The sequence below is a fragment of the Pipra filicauda genome, unplaced genomic scaffold, assembly GCF_003945595.2.
Source record: "Pipra filicauda isolate LSUMZ 115617 unplaced genomic scaffold, ASM394559v2 scaffold119_size3216105_pilon, whole genome shotgun sequence".
Classification (NCBI taxonomy): domain Eukaryota; kingdom Metazoa; phylum Chordata; class Aves; order Passeriformes; family Pipridae; genus Pipra; species Pipra filicauda.
In genome coordinates, this window is record NW_024103651.1 from 1,559,957 (window position 1) to 1,582,332 (window position 22,376).

General features: G+C 39.1%; 1 protein-coding gene across 6 annotated transcripts in view; it reads left to right on the forward strand.

Moving 5' to 3' along the window:
* Nucleotides 1-22,376, forward strand: part of USP6NL (USP6 N-terminal like) — a 116,437-nt gene that overhangs the window by 57,275 nt on the left and 36,786 nt on the right. For all 6 annotated transcript variants that reach the window (XM_039386235.1, XM_039386241.1, XM_039386242.1 and 3 more), the window contains 2 exons: nt 15,091-15,130; nt 19,525-19,605. In XM_039386235.1, the coding sequence (XP_039242169.1) occupies nt 15,091-15,130; nt 19,525-19,605 (121 nt within the window). The remainder of the gene's footprint in view (nt 1-15,090; nt 15,131-19,524; nt 19,606-22,376) is intronic.

Here is a 22,376-nt window from a genome sequence, read left to right on the forward strand (position 1 = left end):
AGAATTAATTGTCGTTACAGTCAACTTCAAGGGACAAAAATGGAGAGATTTATAACACATGAAGACTGCACAGGCTCACAGTGTATGCAGATAATCTCTTCACTAATTGTGTCTATTTGTAGCTCATCCATGTCTTGTTACAAGGCAGATTTCACCTGAGAGTGCTCAGGTTTATGAGAGGCTGCTTTATGATTCTATAAGAGAAATCCATTGCAAATGATGTTTTTATTTTCCTGGGAAATAAAATCCTCTCCTATTAGAAGAAATACACTCAGGATAACCATATCAACTGTCTTGCCCAGAAGAGACAGTTTATATGGCACTGGAGAGTTGAACTGTGGCCTGGGTTTGTGTGTGCTGCCACCCTGAGCCTGTGCCACCTGCTGTGTCTGAAAGAAGCTCCTGTTCTGTGAGACTTTGGAATCAAGCAGGATGTACCAAAAGCTTCCAATGATTATCATCCCTGAGAGCCATAATTCCCTGTGGTCTATCAGGTGTTTAAAGTAAATTAATTGTACATTGACAAACAGGCCTGATGCACATTGAAACCTGAAAATCTGGGGACAGCACCAAGCTTTCTGTGCTCCAGTCAGAGTCCACAGTGATTTGCAATTGTTTGTATTGACATCTTAAAATACTCAGTAAAATGTCTTTTGTGTCAGAAGGCTGCTGGGTGTGAGGAACAGGATGGAAAATTAGGGCTTGTTTTCTCAATCACAATAGGCTTTTATTATCATCAGTAGTTTTCTTTTTCCTTGGCTGTGTCCTGTTTGCAGCTTTGCTGGACTCTGTGAAGGGCTTTCAAGGTTCTGTTGATTGCTGATAAGGCAGAAAAGATAATTTTTGGGGAATGAAGCGCTCAGGCTGCCTGTGTAACTTGCCACCTGTTAAAAGATGGGAGAACATAAAGATTAGAGACACTCTAAGAATAGTTTTGGTCTGGGTCTGCACTACTTCTGGTGTCCCAGTGCCCTTATTTGTGTGTCAGACTGGGAATTTGTAAACTTGGGGAACCTGAAGACACTTCAGTTGTCTTCCTACCATATCAGTAGAAGTGGGCTCAGGTTTTCTTAAGAGAACACAGAGGCAGAGGGAAGGTGCCTTTTTATTTAACAGTGGAGAAGTTGGGTGGTGATTGGAAAGTGATAGGACCTTTCCCTTCAAGTGAAATATCTCACTTTAACCTTCTTTTAAGACCCACAGCTGATGTACCTGATATCCCTGGTCAGTTCTAAGTGTTGTAGTATTTATTGTTTACAATAGTTGGGACCATCTTTACCCAGCACTGTCTTAAATTTTCAGTAGCTGCTGCCCTAAGAACACAATTTAATTTGTTTGCTGCAGTATTTTATTTTGGAGTTCTGCAAAATGTGTGGATGTTCTTGTTATCTTTTCGATATTAGAAGGAAAGAAGTTCAATGAGAAGTACCAAAGCATTATAATAATGAGACTTGTTTGAAATGAATAAAGGGAAGTTTTAGAGGGAAGTGTGATGTGAGAAGGTTTTCAGCAAAGCCAAGCTGTAAAATAACTCATGGGGAGCTGAAGGGTTCTGTCCCTTGAGATGTTTAGGACCAGACTGTGCAAAATGCACCTATGGGAAGTTTGGTCTGTAGGACTGACTAAATTGTAACAACTACTCTACTGAAAACATAAACTGTACATGAGAGGTGTGCAGGAACCAGAGAGAGTGAAAATCTCATTATTGGCTAAAATGTAGAAAATTTGGCCTTACCAATTGCTATTGTTGCCAGGCTGTGGTGGGTCATGGTGTCTTTAAGCCATGTGGTTTGTGACAAACCAGTCTCAACTTGGGGATTTTTTTACATAATGTATTACCAAAGAGCACAGCTTGTGATTGCTGATTTGGATACAGGGGACACACACGCTCCAAAACATGAAACTTTAACAGACACCTGAAGGAAACCCCTGTCTCCCCTCTGCCTCCAGGCCAAACTTCCCTTGCTTTGTGTTGTGGGTTACCCTTGGATCACCCCAGTTCCTTTGGTGAGGCACAGGCAGTGCAGGAGGTCCTGCATGGAATGGCTCCTTTCTGCTGTTCCTGGTTTCTTACTTGTTTTCATCCCCTGTTCCTTGTGTCTTATCTGTTTTCTTCTGCCCCCGTGTGGGTCTCCCATGGCTCCAGTCTCCTTGGAGATCCATCCCAGCATGGTGTGCCTCCCTCTGGGAGTGTATCTATGGCCATGTTCCCAACATCTCCTTCTGTGGGTCTCTTCTGCCTCCCCAATTAGTATTGCTCCTCTTTATTAAGATAGATTTGTTTCTATCAAGTACTGTTGGCCTTCCTCACTGTCACCAGGTGCACATGGGGTAGTGCCTGTTAAAACTTTACTCTTCACTTCCATAATGTTTCTCTTGGAGAATCCCATGTCAGGGACTCATCTTGTCACGACCACGAGTATTGAGAGAGCAGATCAGTATACTTTATACAGGTGCACTGTGGTTACCCACAAACATAAAAATATTAAAAAAAAAAACCCAAAAAGACAGCAAAAAACCTTCAGGCATAGTCCTTGTTCAATACAATTTATTTCCAGTAAAAATCCTGCTGCATTCCTGATGTCACGTGATAGTGCAGGAATGCTGAACAGGAGGGGTGATGTGAAAAGTGCCATTCAATTTTAAAAGGAACATTTTTTTTCCTCTGGGAAGCCCAGCACCAGTGTCTGTATGTACAGTCTGCAGGGTTTTGATAAGATCAGACACTCTTGTCTAGAAAGTGCAGGAGAGGGAGAGTTTGTGCTCTACCTGTAGTTGCTGGAAGTCCAGCAGGACATCTCAGGGGACTCTGTAGGGCTCAGATAAACCTGAGTGTGTGATAGATGACTCTTGCAATCAAGTATTTTAGGAATGGGAGAAATGCCTGAGATCTCTTCACAGATAGTCATAACAAAAACTGTTTTAACTGTTTTTGGAAATGAAAAAGGCAGAATGTGTTTGGTATTCATAAAAAATGAGGGGTTTGTTAGTTCATTTTTTTCCTTTTTTCTCGCCTTTTTGGTTTGTTTTTTGTGTTTGTTTTCCTCTTCTTGGATATGTTGTGTCTTTTTGGTCAACATTGTGTCAAGCTACCTCTTTTTTTTTATTATTTTTCCTCCAGATTTAATCACAAATTCGCATTTCATGCTCAGAATACACACACATACACAAAGCACCAGAGTCTTGCAGTTAAAAAACCCAACAACCAAACTAATAGAAAACAAAAAATTAAACCCTATGCCCAAAAACCAAACTCCAAACACCCTGTACCCCCCAAAAAAGCAGTTCCTTTCTGTCCTGTCTCAGAACCTGGCTAAATTTTAAAGTAAATGTTCTTAGAATTTTCACTGTGGACTGTTCTTTTCTCCACAGTTTGCCTTGTAGATACTTGTGTTTGCAGTTTTTCTAGCAGCAGTCATTGATAAGGGAATAACTTCAGGGAAAGAAACCTGAAGGAATTTCTGAATGTCTTGAAGCTCATAGCAGGCATTCCAGTAATGCCTGGGATCTGGGATTTGACCCTTCCCCCTCCTTAAATTCTTTAGTTGATTTGTTACTGTTTGGGGATGGTTGAAAAAGCTACTGAAATAAATGTGTAATTCCTTGGGTGGGGGCAAGTTCCCTACTACAACCAGGAACATTTTCAAAGGTGTTTATTTCTTTAAGCTGACAATTTAAATAATATCTATATTAATTTGTCAATTTGGAAGTGACAATGATATGAATAATTTCTATAGTCTAAAAATTATTAAAGGTCTTAAAGCTGCAAAAGAAAGCAAGAAATCCAAATGAAAGTCAATATTTTGTAAACAAATAAGAATTTAAGCTTTATCTGAAGATCATTGAAGCACATTTTTTTTGTGAATATATCCTTGTATTTATTTTTTGTGAAATTCTCCAGTTAGCTACGGGGACAAAATAACTTTATTCCTTCCCCTTGCTCCTTGCCCCAGATAATTTTAAGGCTGAATGCTCTTATGGTGATAAATATCCTGGGATCAGCATAGTGATGTTGGAAGTTTATTTGTTTGTTTGTTTTTTAGAGAATAAAAAGTTGTACAATAAAAGTACCAATGGTAGAAAATACAGATGTGGTCCCATTCATGAGGCTCCCTTCAAAATTCGGGTTAGATTCTGCTCTTACAGTAGCTCAGTGCTGATTCTGATGGAATTGTACCAATTCACAGCAGCTGAGAATGTGACTCATACTCTTAGTCTTAATCCCCTGAGTCTATTAAAGCACTGAACATGCTTTGAGAATAGTTTGCTAATGATGGAGATTACCACGGTGCCAGAGGCGCTTTTCAAATAGCAGAATTCATTCTTTCCTTTGCTGAGAGAGGGACCTGCCTGCTCTTCTCCATCAGCTTCTCTCCTTAAAAACAGGTATTGCATTTTTATTAGCTCTGATGCATTTCTGCAGCATGCTCCAAGAAATGAGCTAGGGGAGCTAAGAAGTGGAGAGCTCAATCAAGGATTGTGAGATACTCTATTAAATGAAGCTATTGATTCTTTTTTTTGGTTTTTTTTTTCTTTTTTTTCATTAACCCTGAACTTTTTAATGGGGAGCAATATGATGAGCAACCAATTACCTTCTCTCTCTCATTCTGTTTCTTGGTGGTTTATATGTAGCCTTGCTGGAAAACAGTCCTTGTCTCTGAAGTATTCTTTGTGCATTCCTTAATATTTTCTCCAATGTGCCTGTTGCACCACATGTCTCAGAGCAGTAACTCTTGCACAGCTCACCCTGCTGATTTGGGTGGGTCCACAAGTGAGTTCTCTCCAGATAAGGGGTGTAAGGACTGGCCTCTGAGGGCTTTTGGCAGCCAAAGAAGTTATGCTGAAATTTTGGGTAATAGAAATTAAAGAAAGAAGCCTGTTAGCTGTAATTTGATAATAATCAAAGTAGCATTAAACAAATTGAGATTTTATAATATTTTAATTTCAAATTTTTAGTAGAAAAGTCATAGAATCATAGAATCATCAAGGTTGGAAGAGACCCTGAAGATCATCCATCACCACCACTGTAATCCCTAAACCACATCACCCAGTGTCAGATCCAGATGCCTCTTAAACCTATTCCAGTGCCTGACCACTCTAACAGTGAAAATTTTTTTTCTAATATCTAATCTGAGTCTCCCCTGTCTCATTTTAGGGCCATTTCTGTTTAAGGCCATTAAATCTGCACCTCAGAGCTTAAGGAAAGAACACCAAGGCTACTGGGAGAGTTCCACACTTGTTGTTCCCAGTGACATGCAGCCACCATCCTTACTTTTCTTGGTGCAGTAAATATTGCCAAACCCATTACATGATGTTCTAAAAGTGCAACGAAATGTTTATTCTTAAGAGTTCAATTATAAATGTAAATTTTACTGCATTTTATTTATCATGGTAATTCAGGAGGGAGTTGCTGTCGTCTTCCTCTCCTCTTTTCTTCTCAGCTTTGGGAGACAGGGTCAGAACTGCTTGTCAGGAGAGTGGCTTAACCTAACTCTTCCCTCCCTTGGGAAGAAGTGTGCCAAGTTCAGCCTCTTTCAGCTGTCAAGGACAAAACTTTATTTAAAAAAAAGTTCAGATCTCAGATATTACAGAAAAGTCGTGTTTTTCTTCATTGTCTTTCTCCTAAATATATAAATGTGCCTCATTTTGACCATGTAGAGTTTTTCATGTGGCATTATAAAGATTTAGCATGAGAACTCCACTGGAGTGTTATCTTATGTGCCGTGGATTTTGCCCTCTAATATGTGATACATTGGTCTGGACTGATTGTGCTCTGAAATATTCATTGCTAATCATTGTATTAAGGAACTGCTGTAAAAAAAAAAAAAAACAACCAACCACAGACTTCAACTTTATTTAACATTCTTTCCTTTTGCCCTAATGTACACTGAGGATGTTATCTTTATTTAAGGAGAGAAGTGGAAGTTTTCCTGGGTTAGTAATTGAGATTCAAATTGCTTGTTTTAGATCCATCTTCCTGGCATTAGACGAATACTTTTTTTTTTCTTTTTTTTTCTTTGCCTGCTTCCACAGGGAACTAGTTTTAAAAGAATATTTTAATTGCATTTCTGTATGACAAAACCTGTTTTTTGAAAACACAGCAAGACCACTATTTATTGCTTATGGAATTCCTGATAAGCTGAAATGAATCCCTGCTTACCATGCAATTGTGAAGTGATGGGGCTGAGTTTGAGACCAAGGTCAACACACAGTTTTATTTAAACATCACTGACAGTGGAAGAGCACATTGGACCTGCTGTAAAATTCACTTAGTCCTGTCCATTCTGGCTGAGTTTACAGCTCTGCTTCCGTGATGGACAATGACCTTTGGGCTCTGAATTTGTCTCCAGTTATGGTGGTGGTTTTGTTGTGATAATTCTCTCTGTGTTCATGCATTTGAACTCATGTCCAAAAGCATGAGATGTGTGTGGCAATTTGCTTCCTTAAAACGATGTCTCATTTTGCAACAGCAAATGTGGTCAGACACGATGCTTTAAAAGGTGTTTTGGTTGCTACAAGGAACTTTTCAGTGCTTTTGTTGTTCACTTTTTCTCACACTTGCTGCTCTAAGAAGTATTTTTGCCAACCTGATGGTGAAAGTGGTTGTTTATTCAAAGCTGTTTCATGGTAAGTATCTAAACCAGACCCAGCAAAGGGACCTTCTCTCTTGGGTGGTCACTGGGAGCTTCACAGTCTTCCAGGGTCTTACAGTATTTGCACATCACTTGTGTTCCTGGTGGTAGGATTTTACCAGGAGAAGATGGAAGTGCCTCACTCCTGGTTTTGGCCTGGTCACTGTCCAAGCCAGACTTGCTTTAGCACCTCCTAAAGCCAAGCAGACTGTTTGAACCCAGGCTCACCTCATTTTGTGTGAGACTCGAGGTCATCTTGGACCATTTGAAGAGAAGCCAACGCCTGCAATTCAAACAGGAGCTGAGAAACCCCCTCCTGGGCTGGTATTTACAGCCACAAGAGGGAAGTAGGAGGACTTCAGGTGTACCTTGCTCTGCCAGTTTTTGTTGAGTTAATTTTGGATTCCATTGGGGAATAAGCAGCTTTGCCCACCTGCTGTGCTCTCATGGTTGCAATAATTTTTTAACATCTACGTCTCTACAAGTTACCAATGAATTTTTCAGTGATTTGGACTGCGAGTGTCAGTTCATGTACAAAAGTGTTTAAGATGTTCTTCTCTTTAATTCAGTTTTGTGCATCTTAGTCTAAATTGGATTGTTAAAGAATAACTTGAAAGGGGTTTTGGTTTTTTTTTTCCTTTTAAATTTTATTTTTCCTTTGTGTTATCACGGTGATCTAGTGTATGGCTTTTCTACTACTCTCCTTTCAGGCAGCTTCTTTCTGTGGAAGGAAGAAATATTCTGTTGTTATTTGCTATAATTCAGAATGGTGTGGACCTTTTTTCCCCTCAAACGGTGTCACAAGGGTACCCATTTCTTTAGCTTATTCTTAGGACTAGAATTGAAATTTGAATTTTAAATCCATTCTTTTAGCTGAGTTAGTCCAGGCTGTCACTTCAACAATCCTCTGCAGATACAGAAGGTAACAAGGTGAATGCAACCCTGCAGATTTGATGGCAAACACAAAAATAAGCTGCAGGAAAATTCTGCCAACTAAGGACAAATAATGTGTTTTTGTTAACAGCTGCTGCTACTTGATTTGAGTAAAAGATCACCCACTGTGTACAAGGAATTCATAAAGTACTTCCTTGTATGGAAAGAGCTATTAGGCAGCAGAACTGAAAAAAAAAAAAAGATTGAATATGTTAATATGGTTTAATTTATACATTCATAAAGCAACACACGATGGCTTTGAGTTACTGCTTAAGCTCTAAAACGTGAGTATTCAGCATAATCATTGTTACCACATATATTTCCTACCAAATTTAGCATTTGTAGCAGATTGAAGTAACTGAATGTAGGGAATGGCCAAAGTGTGTTTCATTGGCACACGTTAAGGATGCTGAAAGGTGTCAGGGACAACAGTTTTTAGAAGTGCAAAAATGCTTCTACTCTCGACCCGATGAAGGACCCACCAAAATGGGGTTTGACACCACCGAAGGTTATTTCCTAAAAGAACCAAGTGCAGGTTCCCAAAGCTTGGAGCTTCAGCAGTGAGCAAATCCATATTGCTGGGACCCCCCATCTTAGTTAGCTGGTGTTGAAACCCGCTCTGCACAGCACATGAGTTTGAATAGAGATGGAGCTGCCAGCCTGCAAACCCTGGCTCTCCATGGATCTGTGGTGAGAGGGACCTGCACGGGAACTCCCCTCCCAGCACGGCTTGAAAGCAGCAGATGTGTGTTTAAGGGGAAATTTTAGACATTATCACATGTAAATTAGAGGCTTGTTCTTTTTCGTTTGTCTTTCAGACTCTTGAGAGTGTTGAGGTAGCTTAGGCTAATTTTTATCTTTTTTTAAAAACGCTTGGCATTGATGCTGGGAGGACCCTCTTGACCCCAGCGGTCATTTGTGCACCATTAAAGTGGCGTCAAAAATCACAAGAAATGCTGACGTGCCCAATTATGTGGATTATAGATTTTTCTCAAAGGTTTTGTGATTCCAAGCTGGGAAGACTTTAGAGTTTGCATACAGAACAAATCTCTTCTACTAACGACTCAGGAAAGCACATATTTTAGCCTTTGGCAGTGAAATCACAGATATCTTTTTTTTGCTATGAATTTCCTGAACATTTTTCATATTGGCAATAAAAACTTTACAGTGAAGTCATCTTCTTCCAAGCAGCAAAGTACTTCACTAAAAAGTCACCATTTTGAGATTGAATTGAATTTGATAAAACTTTTGATTTTATTTTATCTTATTTTTCTGCACTACTTGAGACTTTCTGGACAGGAGCTACATGTTCATGGCACTGTGCTCTGCATATTGGCAGCTACAGCCACAGAATCCACAAATAATAATTGCAACTAAAACCTAGTCACAAAATCACATGTGGTCCATTTCTTTTGCCAGCATTAAATTCTTTTTGCAACATATTTCCTGATAATTATATTGTGGAATATCACATTGGCTGATCCCATATGTTAATTAATTGCTTTGGCTTGCTTATGAATTTTAACCAAACTTCTGAAAGCTGTTTTTTAATCTGCTGTAGTCACCACCCCCATACTGTGCAGAGGTTGTTCAGTGAAAATTCAAAGTGGATGATTATAGTAGCAGAGCTCCAATTATTTTGAGAGACAGACACAATCAGAATTGTGAGTTATGTGAATTGTGAAATGGGAAGAAATGAGTGAGCTGTAGAATTTTAACTGTAGAAAAAAAGCAGTTTTCTTATTTTCTCCTTAATATTTTCAGAAACCTTTTCCATGTACTGTTGGTTTTGAAAATCACACTCTTGCCTTTAATTTCCTTTGAGAAGTTGGAAGATAAAAGCAATCATTCATAATCAGGATTCCTCTGAAAATTACCTTTTTGGACTAAAGGGTCTGAATTAAGACCAAGTTGTGCTTTAGATTTGTGCTATAAAGAGTAGAATAACTTAATCATAGGCCTAAAGAAGGACAAGACATTGAAATAATGTTTTATTTCTACTTAGAATGGTTAATGAGGTTTTTTTAGTTGGCTTTAGGAAAGAGTTTGCTGTGAGCCCACCTTGTGCCATACTGCAGACATAAACCCAGTCCTTACAGGGAATGATGCTGGTTCCTGGGATCTCACAATTGTCTTATTTATATTCCCTTCTATCAGGTGATTGTCAAGCATTTTTCAGCTAACTTTAGAACAAAGATCGGTGTGCATATACTTAGAACAGGCTGTATGTATATATCTATATATATTTATTTATGTGTATATAAAACTAAGATGTGCTTGTGTTGCAAAGCACTGTTGTAAGTATCCATAATACTGTGTATTGCCCTGACAGCTTTATGTGCCCTGGATCAGACCCTGAGGGGGAGGCAGACCTAACAGAACACCTACTTAGTGTGTTTATTGCTGTAGAATTGGTTTCCCAGTGTGAATAGACTCTTTTTTTTTTTTTTGTCTAGTAAAGCTATAGACTCCTACAACTCACTTCTGACAAATTGCACAGCCTAAAAACTGGTCTTACTTGGGAAGATTTACTCTTTCCCAATACACCTGGAGACTGTAAGGTTGCAATTTATTACTCAGCAATCTGAGTTTGATATTGTACAGCAAAACAACTCCATTTTTACTAAAGCTTTTTGTGTCCACATACTTCTCAAGCGAATTCTTCCCTTCTCATACCTTACCTGTGCCTGAATTTATTTCATGTCACTTGTGAGTTTTATGCCTCACTAATGGTTTTATGGATGTTTCACTCACAAATTTCTTAGTCATGAAAGTTTCAAAATTATACAAATGACTGTTTTAAAAATTTTTTTTAAGGAATTCCTTCAGAATAAGTCTCCTGAATAGTAGCAGGTGTGTTTTCTTCATGGATTTAAACACTTAATAGTGCCTCACAAATGACAAACTGAATGCCCAGCATCTCTTTCTTCATGATTAACTCAATGAGACCGTGAAGATGAGTGTCCTGCAAGAAACTTTTCCCATATTATATTTACTGTGTGAAACAATTTTGCATAGGCACTGCACCACAGCCTTTAGGAGGATCCAAGTTTTTTTAATAGTCATGTTATACTGAGCTGAATGATGTAGGAATCTTGAATTTAGTTGACTTTTTAATTAAATAATGACTTGCATGTATTACAGTTATTCCTGCAAATGTTTCAGGATAAAAAGCCTCAAGTTCTTCACAGTGCACTGGCTAATTCTCCCTGGGGCAAGAATACAGCAGGTAGAGAGGGTTTTTAAGCAAGTGCTGTGTTTTGAAATAGAATTTATGAGAAATGACAATAGAGCGTACCAAGAAATTTTGAACATAACAATTCTTTGGGCAGTTAAGCTTTGTAGTGAAGATTTTTAGTCTTATTGTGGTCAATTTTTGCCACTTTTTTTTTTCTTTTTTTTTCCCCAATGAAAAATTGATTGCCAGGCTTTATCCAATTTGTAACTGTGAAGAATTGAATTGATCCTCTGGAGTTTAGAGTTCTGGGGTGATCGGTGTATCAGGGCTGCTGATCATTGCACTAAACATCTTCCATCCTCAACTGAAGGTGCAGAGGATAGAGGAGGCTTTAGATTTCTTAAATTTAAGCCAAACTAGAAGCAGGAAAGTGCTGTGATTTGAGCCAGCAGGGAACATACTTGGGATTTAAATACAAGTGTAAGAAAAGAGTAAATCTGATGAGTGGCTAATATAAGAACGTCTTTCCTCGTGATTGTATTGAACAAATATATCAAAGTGATGTTTAAAGATTTAAACAGCAGCAGTGGGTAGGTGACTGTAAGCTTGTTAAGTCTTAGGCTTTTCAATTCATTTAAGCTACCACTGTTACTCGAGGAACCTAATTACAACACAGCTTAATGGTCGAAACCATAGATCTGCCATATTTAATGTTCTGAAGGGACAGGTATTTATGCATTAAGATCATTATTTTAAGTTATCTTGAAACATTCATGAAACCCTGTGTTAACCATCGTGGGGGATTTAAAGATGTAAAATCCATTCATCCCTTAAAATGCAACTTAAAAAATTTCATTTTCTATCAAGTCCTTGTTTTTCAAAATGAAATCTTGTTTCTTTGATCTCACAGCCATTCTCACCAGACAGTGGGAATAGTCCAGATGGAAAGATGGGAAGACAACTTTGGGCTGGTGTTGCAGATCAGCACCAGTGAGGACCATGGGTAGAGGTCCTGAGTTCAGTCAGACCTTGGAAGGAAGTAAGCACGAGATTCCAGTGAGATGGCTTTGAGGAGCCTCTTGCTAGAATTCCCAGTGTTCACCTGATTGGAACTGGGATTTGGACTTGCAGTGTTTTGCAGCTCCCAAACCTGGTGACAAGATCTTCACCCCTTTCTCTTAGTGCTGTAACTCCAGAGCTGCTTGGCAGTGTCAGAGCCCTGAGCTGCTGTTGGGATCCAGTGTGGGCTGCCCAGCCTGGAGCTGGAGCTCCTGCCTTCCTGCCAGAGGCACAGACCAGGGGAGTGATTCCTGATCCCTGGCTGATTCAACAGGTGACTTTGCCTAGTTTGGGTTTCTCTTTAGTGTGGACAGTAGAGTGTTAAGATTTCATTTCTGGTTAGTGAAACCTTATTTCCATGAGTTCAGTTAAAAGCATCCCTGTGACTCCTCTTTTGGATAACCAAGGATTGTGTGGTTCCAAGCTAATTACGTTATTCAGTTCTGTTCTCTCTGTATCCCCTAAATGAATAGTACTTGGGCTATTAAAGGAAAACAGTCATCTTAGGGGCAGGATATTGCTATATTATGTTAATATTGTTTACTACTTTACATTATTATTTGGTGAAGTGTGCAGATGAAAATCTGGAAAAATGCAAGTTTAAATAGACTGGGGATGATGGGAGAAGATTCAACGTTAAAAGAAATAATGAAGGTATAACAATGTTCGATTGGTTAGGCTGGGGAAGGAAGGGGAAGACTTGTCATTATAAAGAAGAAATAGAAGGTGCAATAAAATAACTTTGATTAATAGGCATTAATTGATTTTGTGTCTGATCCCACCTAATCATGTAAAAAAAAAAAATCCGTAAGGTTCTTCTGCACAGAAAACACATATGCTAAGGGGAAATGTATTTATTTAAAATACCTTTAGGGGCTTGAGAGAGTTTGTGTGCCCACTGTGCTTTTCCTCAGTCCTTGCAGGATAGATTTGAATATTTAGCTGGGTGAGCACATGGGTGTAGTTGGTGCCATCTCCTTAATTGAGAGGAAGATCTCCAGGAACTTGGTGCATTCCAGTCCTGTGAGTTACTGAGCAGCCCGGGGCGATTCCCTTGGCTACTGCTCCTGCAGCATCATGGGGAATAAAAACATGGGGCTGGCTTCAAGTGCTCCTGTGGAATTCCAGTGGAGGTACATGGAATTAGGGCACAGCTGTGCAGCTCAAGAAATAACGAGGAACGTGGGCATAAATTTGCTGCTGGATGGATTTCGTGAGGGAGTGCAGTGTCTGCTTCCCAGGGCCTGCTCAGGAGGTTCAGCCATGCCTTTGCTCTGCATGTTGATGGTAACTTGGAAAATTAGCTAGTAAATCATTGCAAAATATTGTGAAAAATAAGATTTGATTAATCTTTCATGTGATCAGCTTCCATGCTGGATCTGCCAAGGATAAGATAGCCTGTCAAGTGGTACCAGTCAAGCAGAGGAGCTGCTGTGTCCAGTGAGTCCCCAGGGCTGTGGAGCTGTCCCACCCTTGTCCTGCACACTGCTGGCAGCACTGCAGGGAGAGGACTTTGTTGTGTGCACAGCTGGGGGGACCTCAGAGACTGAGGCTGGTGGGGGGTGGGCAGGACCTGCAACTGTCACTGAACAACTGGAAATTCTAAATGACGTGGAAAGGCTTAGAAATCTTTGTTCATCAAACCAAAGAGCAACGACCCCAAGCAGATTGTATTAAGTTGAATTTTTACTTCCCCTTTGTTTCTCCACCTGCCCTTCAAGTAAGCTGGATTTTTAGGTTATATTTGGCATACAAAGGGCCTGCTTTCAGTTGTTTGGTTTAGTTATATGAGAATGTACAATAATTTGTAACATTACAACCTCAGGTAGTGCTGAATATGGGCTCTTTCTGGTGTGTTAGATGGTAATCAAGAGTTTTTTTGATTTTGATGTTGTTTGCCAAGAAAACTTTTAGATACCTGGAAAGTGCTTCTAAATGCATGGACTGTGCTTTTTGCAATGCTGCTCAAAAGGAACAGTGTTTTGGTTTTAAAATTAGTCCTGGGCTGTGTACTGGAAACTTTGACTTGTGTGTGTGTGGTCTCTGAAAAGGTGTTGATTGGAGCAAGTTTTTCCATTAGATGAAGTAATTCAAATGTGTTTCTTTATTCAAATATAACTTCTGAATCTGAAATGACAGCTTTTAAATGAGATAAATGAGATTGAATATAATTCCAGCCTTTTGCATCAGACTGTGCTTGCATTAACATCTGTGGCCTTCCCCACTGTTTCATCCTGCACAGGTTTGATCCAGGTCTAAAATACTGTGGTTTAATGGCCTTGCTGTGGAAGGCTGTAATGGTGTGGGTAGGAGGTTTTTTTCCATAATATCAAGACTCAGTAGGAATTTTTTTAGAGTGTTTCACATGGTTCCTGCTTGTTAGTCCTTTTAAAACACAGTTTTGATGGGTGTGTTATTTATCTGACCTCTGGAGCAGAAGAAGGGTAGTTTTGCTGCTTGCAGATGAGCTGCTGTGTTTTCAGAAGCTTTAAAGGAAGGCTCATTTGGCATCAAAGTGGTCCAGTTACTTTTGATATGAAAAACACAAATCTCTTTGAGAAAAACAGAAGTTGGAGCCCTCAGAATGAAACTGGAGTTAATAAAAAGTCTGATTAAAAAGTCTGAACATGTATCTGTTCCAAGGTTTCTTTTTAAGCTTTCCATTCCTAAACTGCCTTTTTATACTTCGGCTAAGAAGTGTTTAAGGAAAAGAGTTTAAGTTTTAATACTAATTGGATACCTAGTAACAAATCTGTATTTTTTTTTCTTCTTCCTCCTTGTTACTGAGAGTGAGTTTTGTAGAGTTTTGAGAAAATGGAAGTTAACTCTCCTAAGTCAAGCAAAGTCTCAGCACCTTTCCTAGAGCACAGTAGTAAAGGAGGGAAACCTTTATTTTTATTGGTATTTCTCCTAATAATGGTATGGTCAAATAAACTTGAGTTTAAACTCAAAAATCAGTTGAGTTTCAGTTCAGTACAGCACAGGGTGCTTTTACAGAAGAAAAAACGAGTCCTTGACTTTTATTAAGCTATGCAATGTTTTTCTTAAGCTATGCAACTATTTTGATTTAGAATCCTAGTTCTGTACTTAAAATATTATGAGTTTGACTTTGTTTGAAAAATAAATTCCGAGGATTTCTGTGTGAATCTTAGTTCTTTATAGTTCAGAATTCTTGATTGCTAGTTACTATAAATTGCTGCTGTAAATGATGACTTGTAAGAACTTACACAGAAATGATTTTGTACCAGCATTAACCAAGACTAACATGAACTTTGTCTTTGTTTTCAGTCCAGAGGAGCTTCCTGTCCACGATGCAGTGATAGAAAAGGTAAGTCCACTGCCTTCCAGGTTTTTTTACCAGGAAATAAAAGTTTACAGATTTTACAGCTTTTTAAAATATAAATCTTGGAGAAACGAGTTGATGAAGCATTTTATTGATTTGCATTCCCAAGGAAGCACGTTCCAAGTCCTGTAAGAACTGTCATCCTTGAGGCCACATTAATTTACCCACAGATCCCTTGGGGCCCCCTCATTGTTACATTTACAGCTGGTGCAGGTCGGAGTCCAAAAGTCCTCCTGCTGCTGGAGGATTCTGCAAGAGCAGTTTGACAACTGATGTGTTGGGAACGTGGAAAGCAGTAAAAATAATGGGGAACTGAATTGCTGCTTGTCTGGGCCTGGTTACTGTTGGTGTTCCCCCTTGGTCAGTCAGGCCTGGTGTTATCTCCAAGATCCTTCTTGTTTGTCCCTATTAATAATCTGTATAATCAGAAAACTCAAGATAAACTATTTAAAGCTGTATTTTTAAGTTACCCCTCTTGGCTGCACAAATCAGTGGAGTACATGGAAAAGGGATGGAATGACTTGTTCCAAGGCAGCTCAGCTCCTTGAGTATTAAGAGCAGCAAAATAAATTAATTATTGTAAGCTTCAATTATATCCTGAAACTAGTAAGAGATGCTCTCTGTAGAAGAGTGGAACTTGTGAGTCCCTTTTGTTTTGTGTTGGTTCTTCTGTGTCCCTGCATACACAGCCTGGAATAGTTGTGTTTTCCTGCCATGTTTCATTACATTTAATAACACAGTGAGGGGATGTATAATTTCATTTCCATCAGAAGGGCACAGCAGGGGGGGAGTCTCTGAGCATAAATATTAGGCAGCTTGCAGTTGCTGTGGTGGGTGTGTTTTGAAGCTCTGATTCACTGTGGCTTTGTAGTTAGCCTTAAATTATTGAGGGAAAATTAGTCTTGGGTCTCTGTCCCATATTGTGTCTGTGCCGGCTCAGACAATGTGTCAGCACAGAAACTGTATTTATTGAGCCGGTGTTAAATTGCAAATCTGGAGTCTTTTTATAACCATCCAGTGATGCTTCTGTGTTAAACTCCTGGTTACACTCCTGATGGTATCCTGACCTCTGCTGGTCTGAGGTTTATCTGCCTCCTGTCAGCAGGATTTTCAGGATACCATTCATGGGATAATTAATGTGTCATGTTAATGCAGGCTAAGACTAAAAGCTTACTGTACAATGCCTTTTGAAGTCACTTGGCAGAACTATTTATGCTTTCTTTTTGCCTTGCTTGTGAATTTTAAAAAATATTCCTAAGCCATGTTTTCATTTCATTTGCAACTTAGGTAAAGGGTTGATATCCTGGTGAATTTTGAATCTTTGTTCACACACACACACACACACACACAAAACTTAAGCTGGGTTTTCTGTGTGTATATTTGTTAATTTTTGGTCATAATACCTTTAGTAATTGTTACTGTGAGTGTAGAGTAGTTTTGATGCTTCATTACCTTGCTGCACATTTGGTGACTTAAATGCATCAAATCATTGTCCTACATTATGAACTACTTAACCTTGAGATGAATCATCCAGCACATCTGAGAGAAAACCAGGGGAGGAAAGATTTTCTGGAGGAGGAAAGGAGAGAGAACTGACCTCAGGAAATCTGGAGTCTGTGTCTCGCTCTGGGTTTGAAGTGTTTTGAAAATGAATGTTTTGTAAGTAATTTTCAGTTTGTTAGGCTTTATCTTTTGTTTATTTGATTGTAAATCCTGTGGTGAACAGTTCAGCGAGTTCTGGTGTTGTCTGAGGCTTCTGCTCTCCTGGCAGGTGCAGTGCTGCACACAAGATGGATGCTTGCCAACTTAACTCCATGGTTTTTTTGCTTTCACTGGTGCATCGTTTACTGACATCAAAATAAGAAACCCTCTCTGCTTCAATTAGGGATTCTGTTATTCCCAGTAGCAAAAATGCTTCCAAGTGTAAAATGTACTCAAAAGACAGATAAATGGATTTTTTTTTCTTTTTTTTTTGGTGACAACTACATGGAACTTGCCTGAAAGAGCAGCAGCAGCTCTGAACACTGAGCTGCCTCAGATCTGTCCATGTTTTCAATGTTGTACCTGTTAGACATGAAAGGGAACATAATCCAGACTGGGAAAGAAAGAGCTAAAAATTTTCAACAACTGAACACAGAAATAATTGCTATTTTGACTACAATAGCATCACTTGAGAATGGGGATAAATTGACACAGAGACATGAAAGCTTGAACAAACATACAATTGAAGTGAGCTCCTGGCTCAAAAGACCAAAAATCTTGAAAGCAGATCAAACATACAAACAAAAAGACTGTGGGAGCAAATAGGGTTTTATTTTTTCTTACCAATTATCTGAACAACCTGTTGAGGGCAGAGACCTTTCCTGACTTCCTGTTATTCCTGCAGACTAAACTCTGCCTGGAGGACATCTGCTCTCAGAGATGGTAAAAATGCCCATTGCTTAAAGGGCTTGCAAGCGGGAAGGAGAATCAGCAACAGTGTTGTGAAAGTCATGACATGTGGGAGGCAGTGGGTTTTCTACCCTTCCCCTCTAACGGAACTCTTAAGAAATGTCTTTTACAATTTGTTTTTTTAGAGGCAGGTATTTGAGATGTTGCCCAGTCCAGCCAGAACACGGACAGGAATGTGGGTTGCAACATGAACAGTGGGATAAATTACGGTTGAAAGAGTAGAGGCACTTCTTTTCCCTACAATTTTCTTATGCTTGTGTCAGGCTTACATCAGTTGAATTCAAACAAAAACAAGTTGTTTTGGGTTTTTAAGTTATTTCCAGGACAGTTCATGGACTGAATTGTGGTTGGGATGGACCTAAATGGTCATCAAGTGCTACTCCTGCTCATGCAAGGCTTTGGACTCCTGAATTAAAGAAGTTCTTTGCCCATTTTGTTGCATTAATATCCCAGAAAGAATGCAAAAATTCTGATGGATAAAAGCTAGTAGTAAAATTAGGATTCTGTTGAGGTAGTAAGTAATAATTTATATATCCTCCCAAGATTTCAGGCTTTATAAATACTTAATGAAAGTATTAATAAATTTTCAATATCCTGCAGAGCTTTAAAATTAAACTTTTACATTGTTACCAGATTGAATCACTAACCATATGAATATCCTTCCTGTCTTTATTAAGCCCTTTACAACAAAACTCAATATTTGTTTATATTCACCTTTGGAGAGAAAGCAATAGCCACACACAGACATTTTTCTGCTTTAACTTTTCCAGTGTGGATCCTCAGCTCCAGAGCACTATGAAAGAGTTGGAATAGTGTCATTAAAAAAAATGTAAAACCACATAGTTAATAGTTAACTTTGTAACATAATCAGAGACACTTGTAAAATGTAAAACTGGGCTGTAAAAATGATACTAAAAATCTTATTGTTGGAACCAACAAAATACAGATTTTTGTCTGTGTAGAGCCAAAGTGCCTTGAAATTCCATGAACAAAGGTAGCTAATTCCAAGGGCTCGTTTGGTTCCCAAATTCTAGAAGTTGATGGCAACTGTACCAATAATTTCATAGACAGAATGGCAATCTCTAAGGTAGTAGGGTTGTCCCATGCTTTTAAAGCTGTATATAATAAAACTGAAGTGTGGAATTCACGTATTTATGATTGTTGTGCATTATACTACTTAATATAATGATTTATTTTGAGAAGATGGGGCTTGCTTTGTTTTGAATTCTCGTTCTATCACCCTGTAACTGAAATATTCTTGCCAGTACTACAATTCAAGCAAACAGATCTTCAGAAGAAATCCCTGATGTTAAAATACAGGAAAATTTAGGTAAAAATGTACCAAGCCAAGGAAGAGAATTATGACAAGGCTTTCCAGCTCTTAATGTCCAGAATTAGAGCTTATTCCCCCTTCTGCTCCTGCACTGTTGCTCTTGTGTGCATTTGTTTTTGTTCCTGTATTTTGTGCCCTTTTAAAGTTGTGCTTTTTAGGAAGGGGTGGTTTGTGTGGTCACTGGCAAACAGAAGCTGGTTATGTTTAGGGCAGGTCTGGGTAAAGATGATCATTTCAGAAGCAACCGATTTTTAAATGGCTTCAGCAGAAATTATTTGCCTGAAAACCTACTGAGTATAAAAACAAACGGAAGGCTTTTTTACCTGTCAAAAATGTGTAGAGAAGAAACTTTATAAATTTGTACCTAACTTCTTCTTACAAAATACAGTTCTTCCATAGTGCTGAAAATAAGGGTTTCTGCTTATTTTCAGTTGGTTGTTTTATGTGAACTGGTGTTACTCTTTGCTGTTCTTAGATGACTGGATAAAAAGTTGATGATGCCCTGTTAAACTTTTTCTCAAGGTTTTTAGAAAAACATTAATAATTTAAAATGTATTCATTTTGAAAATACTGAACATTTCTAATTCCTTTTCAGCAAAAGCACCTTGAAATTGAAAGAACGACAAAATGGCTCAAGATGCTGAAAAGCTGGGAAAAATACAAGAATAGTGAAAAGGTAAAGTTCTGCATGGCTTTGTCACTGGCTGTCACTTCTGAATGGCTGTGTACCCTGAAATTAGATTGCCTGTGTTTGATACCTGAAAAACCCAAACCCCACAGTGACAGAAAAAGGCTTTTTATTCTTCCAAAAAGCAAAATACATAATAGCCCAATGGTAATAATAATGACCCAACAAAAGTGGTGGTCAAATGCAAGGATTTGTGTTCCCTTTGTTCATGTCTGCAGAACAGTCTGTGGAGAGAGTGGGTTGTGTCAGGTGGACCATTGAACACCAAGTACTTTTACTTGCTTTAAAAGCTGGGCAGGGACTTTCATGTGCATAGTTTATTTGCTGCAGTTGTAGTCATGATCATCTTAAAATTACAGAAAACTTCCAGCTGGGAAAAACTTGCTGGAGAGGCTGCATTCCCAACACTGTGTTCTGGGGAGGTTTTCATAGCTGGTCTTGTGGCTGTTTGGTGGCTAATGCACAGAATATGGAGTTCCCAAGTTCAGATTTCCTCTGCTTCTCAGTAGGGCTTAAAATTTGCATTTTCTGTTGGGGACTCTGTGTGTATATTCTGGTGCTGCTGATCCAGCTGTGTTTTGCTGAGGACTTGAGGACACCAGTTACCCACCCCAGGTTCCTGCAGATGACTGGCCTGCAGTGTTGCTTTACTCCCTTACTGGCCTTTAGCAAATTATCTGTGCAAAGTTGAAAACTTTAAAGGGAGAGATTGAGCCCAGAATCCTTGTTAGCCTGCTGGGCAGGGAGCTGAGATAGTAGGAGTTAAGTACAGGGAGAAATTCTCTTGGCATGTCCCCTCATCCTGTCTGCTCACTGCCTGTGTTTTGGATACCAGTAGCTGTGTTTGCACTTTGCTTTTGTTAAAAACCACAACCAGTGGTTTATGTTTTTCAGGGTATAGCTAAGAAGCCATTTTAAAAGTCCATTTTATTAAAATATGACGTGAATCCATGAAAAATAATTATTTGTTGCTGAAGTTTTTCTTATGGTCCTACTTTCTGTCCTGTCATCTTTTCTGGAAGGAGAAGCTACAGGTCATAACACCTGTGACTTTGTTTCTTTACTGTGGCAATAAGGTGATTTGAAGATCAAGTATGTATCCAAATCCAAAGGGATGATAAAAAAATGAAATCTGTGTAACAGCTACTTTGTTTGCAAAGAGAATGTTAAATATGACCTTTCAGGTAACAGTGACAACTCCAGCAGTGGTTGTGCTCTTCAGCCATGGGTGACGTGGGTCCATGATACACTGACTTAGGTGAATAATCCTCTCCTCACCAGGCATGCAGAAGGTGCAGCAGACCAGCTGAGCAGAAAGAGCTTCAGTTCATGTAACAAATTATAGGCTGAACTATAAATAGTGGCAGGAATAATTCAATATGTTCATAAAGGGATGAACTTTGCTTGAGGCTAGGAAAAATTCTCACTCATTGTTGGACTCTAGTGGAGCACATGAGACTTAAAAAACAAGGGTGTTTTCCTTATTCTTTCTCACATCTTGTGTGGTAAGGGAACCAGAACATACAGAACAAAGAATCAAAGCCAGACATTATTTGTCACTGCTCTTTATGAAAAGCCTGGCCACATTCTCAGGGTTGTCCAAAACTCACAATTAAAGACAGTTTTTATCTGGAAGTGTGTTGGAAGAGTGCACCAGTTTTCCTTGCTCACATTCTTGCAGCACAGAAGCAGCAGTCACAAGAACAGTTCCTGGCTCTTCTGTCTTCACTTGACTGGATAAAGTGGTTAATGTTAGAGGAACAAACTGCTCAAGAAAATGAACAGCCTGTGTGTTAGACTCACTTCACCTGACACTGCCATGGTTTCTGTGCAGTCAGGCTGCTCCTGAAATCAGTGTTCTTTAGAAATAGCACTGAAGGGAACATTGCAGGAGCAACAACAGTAATAATGTTGTAGGATTATAGAATGTAATTGTAGTGATGACTTGGTTTTGGAAAATGGCATATTTGAGAGGTGCTTGTGACCTTAAAAAGAGAACAAGGGAGACTCAAAGATGGTCCCAGGGATACAGCAGGTATACACAGAATACAGGACTTTAGACAACCTGTTTGCAATGAGCCTTCATAATGTACAGCTGAGAGAGTTTTGCCTTGGAGGAGTCTATTCATAGTGTACACATACTGTAAATGAACCCATATATTTGGTTACATTATCCCAAACTGTCATAGGCTTAATTGCAAAATATAGCTTTCATTTAATACTCTTGCAGAGCTGCCTATAGGCTGCTGCCTTATTTTTTTCTCCTGTAACTTCACACGAAGAATTAATGAGAAAACATTAACACATGTTAATGTGTGCACGTGAGGTGGTTCTATTTACATCTTTCCCTGACCTTTCTGGAAGGAGAATATCTCAAGAAAGAGATGAGGGCTCTGGGAACCTCATGCTGTTTGATCATGGACATACCTATAGGAGCTTGCCTTGCTGACCTTATGTCCTTGTCCAGTCTCTCTGTATTCCTCCCAGGCTGCCTGTCCTTGCTTCCCCCACACCCACAGGTTTCCTTGTTCTGTTTGAGGTGGTCCATGCACTCCTTATTCACTCACAGAGGCCTCCTGGTGCTTTTGCCTCACTTCCTCTTTGTGTATAAAACTCCTTGATTCCTGTGTGATTATTTAGGCATCTTTTTCAGTGAAGTCATCATGATTCTTACAGACACCAGTGTCTGAAGTGTGTAACTGCCCTTGTGTCTTTGTGTGATTGATATTTGTCAAAACAAAGCTTTTATCTCCCCATCA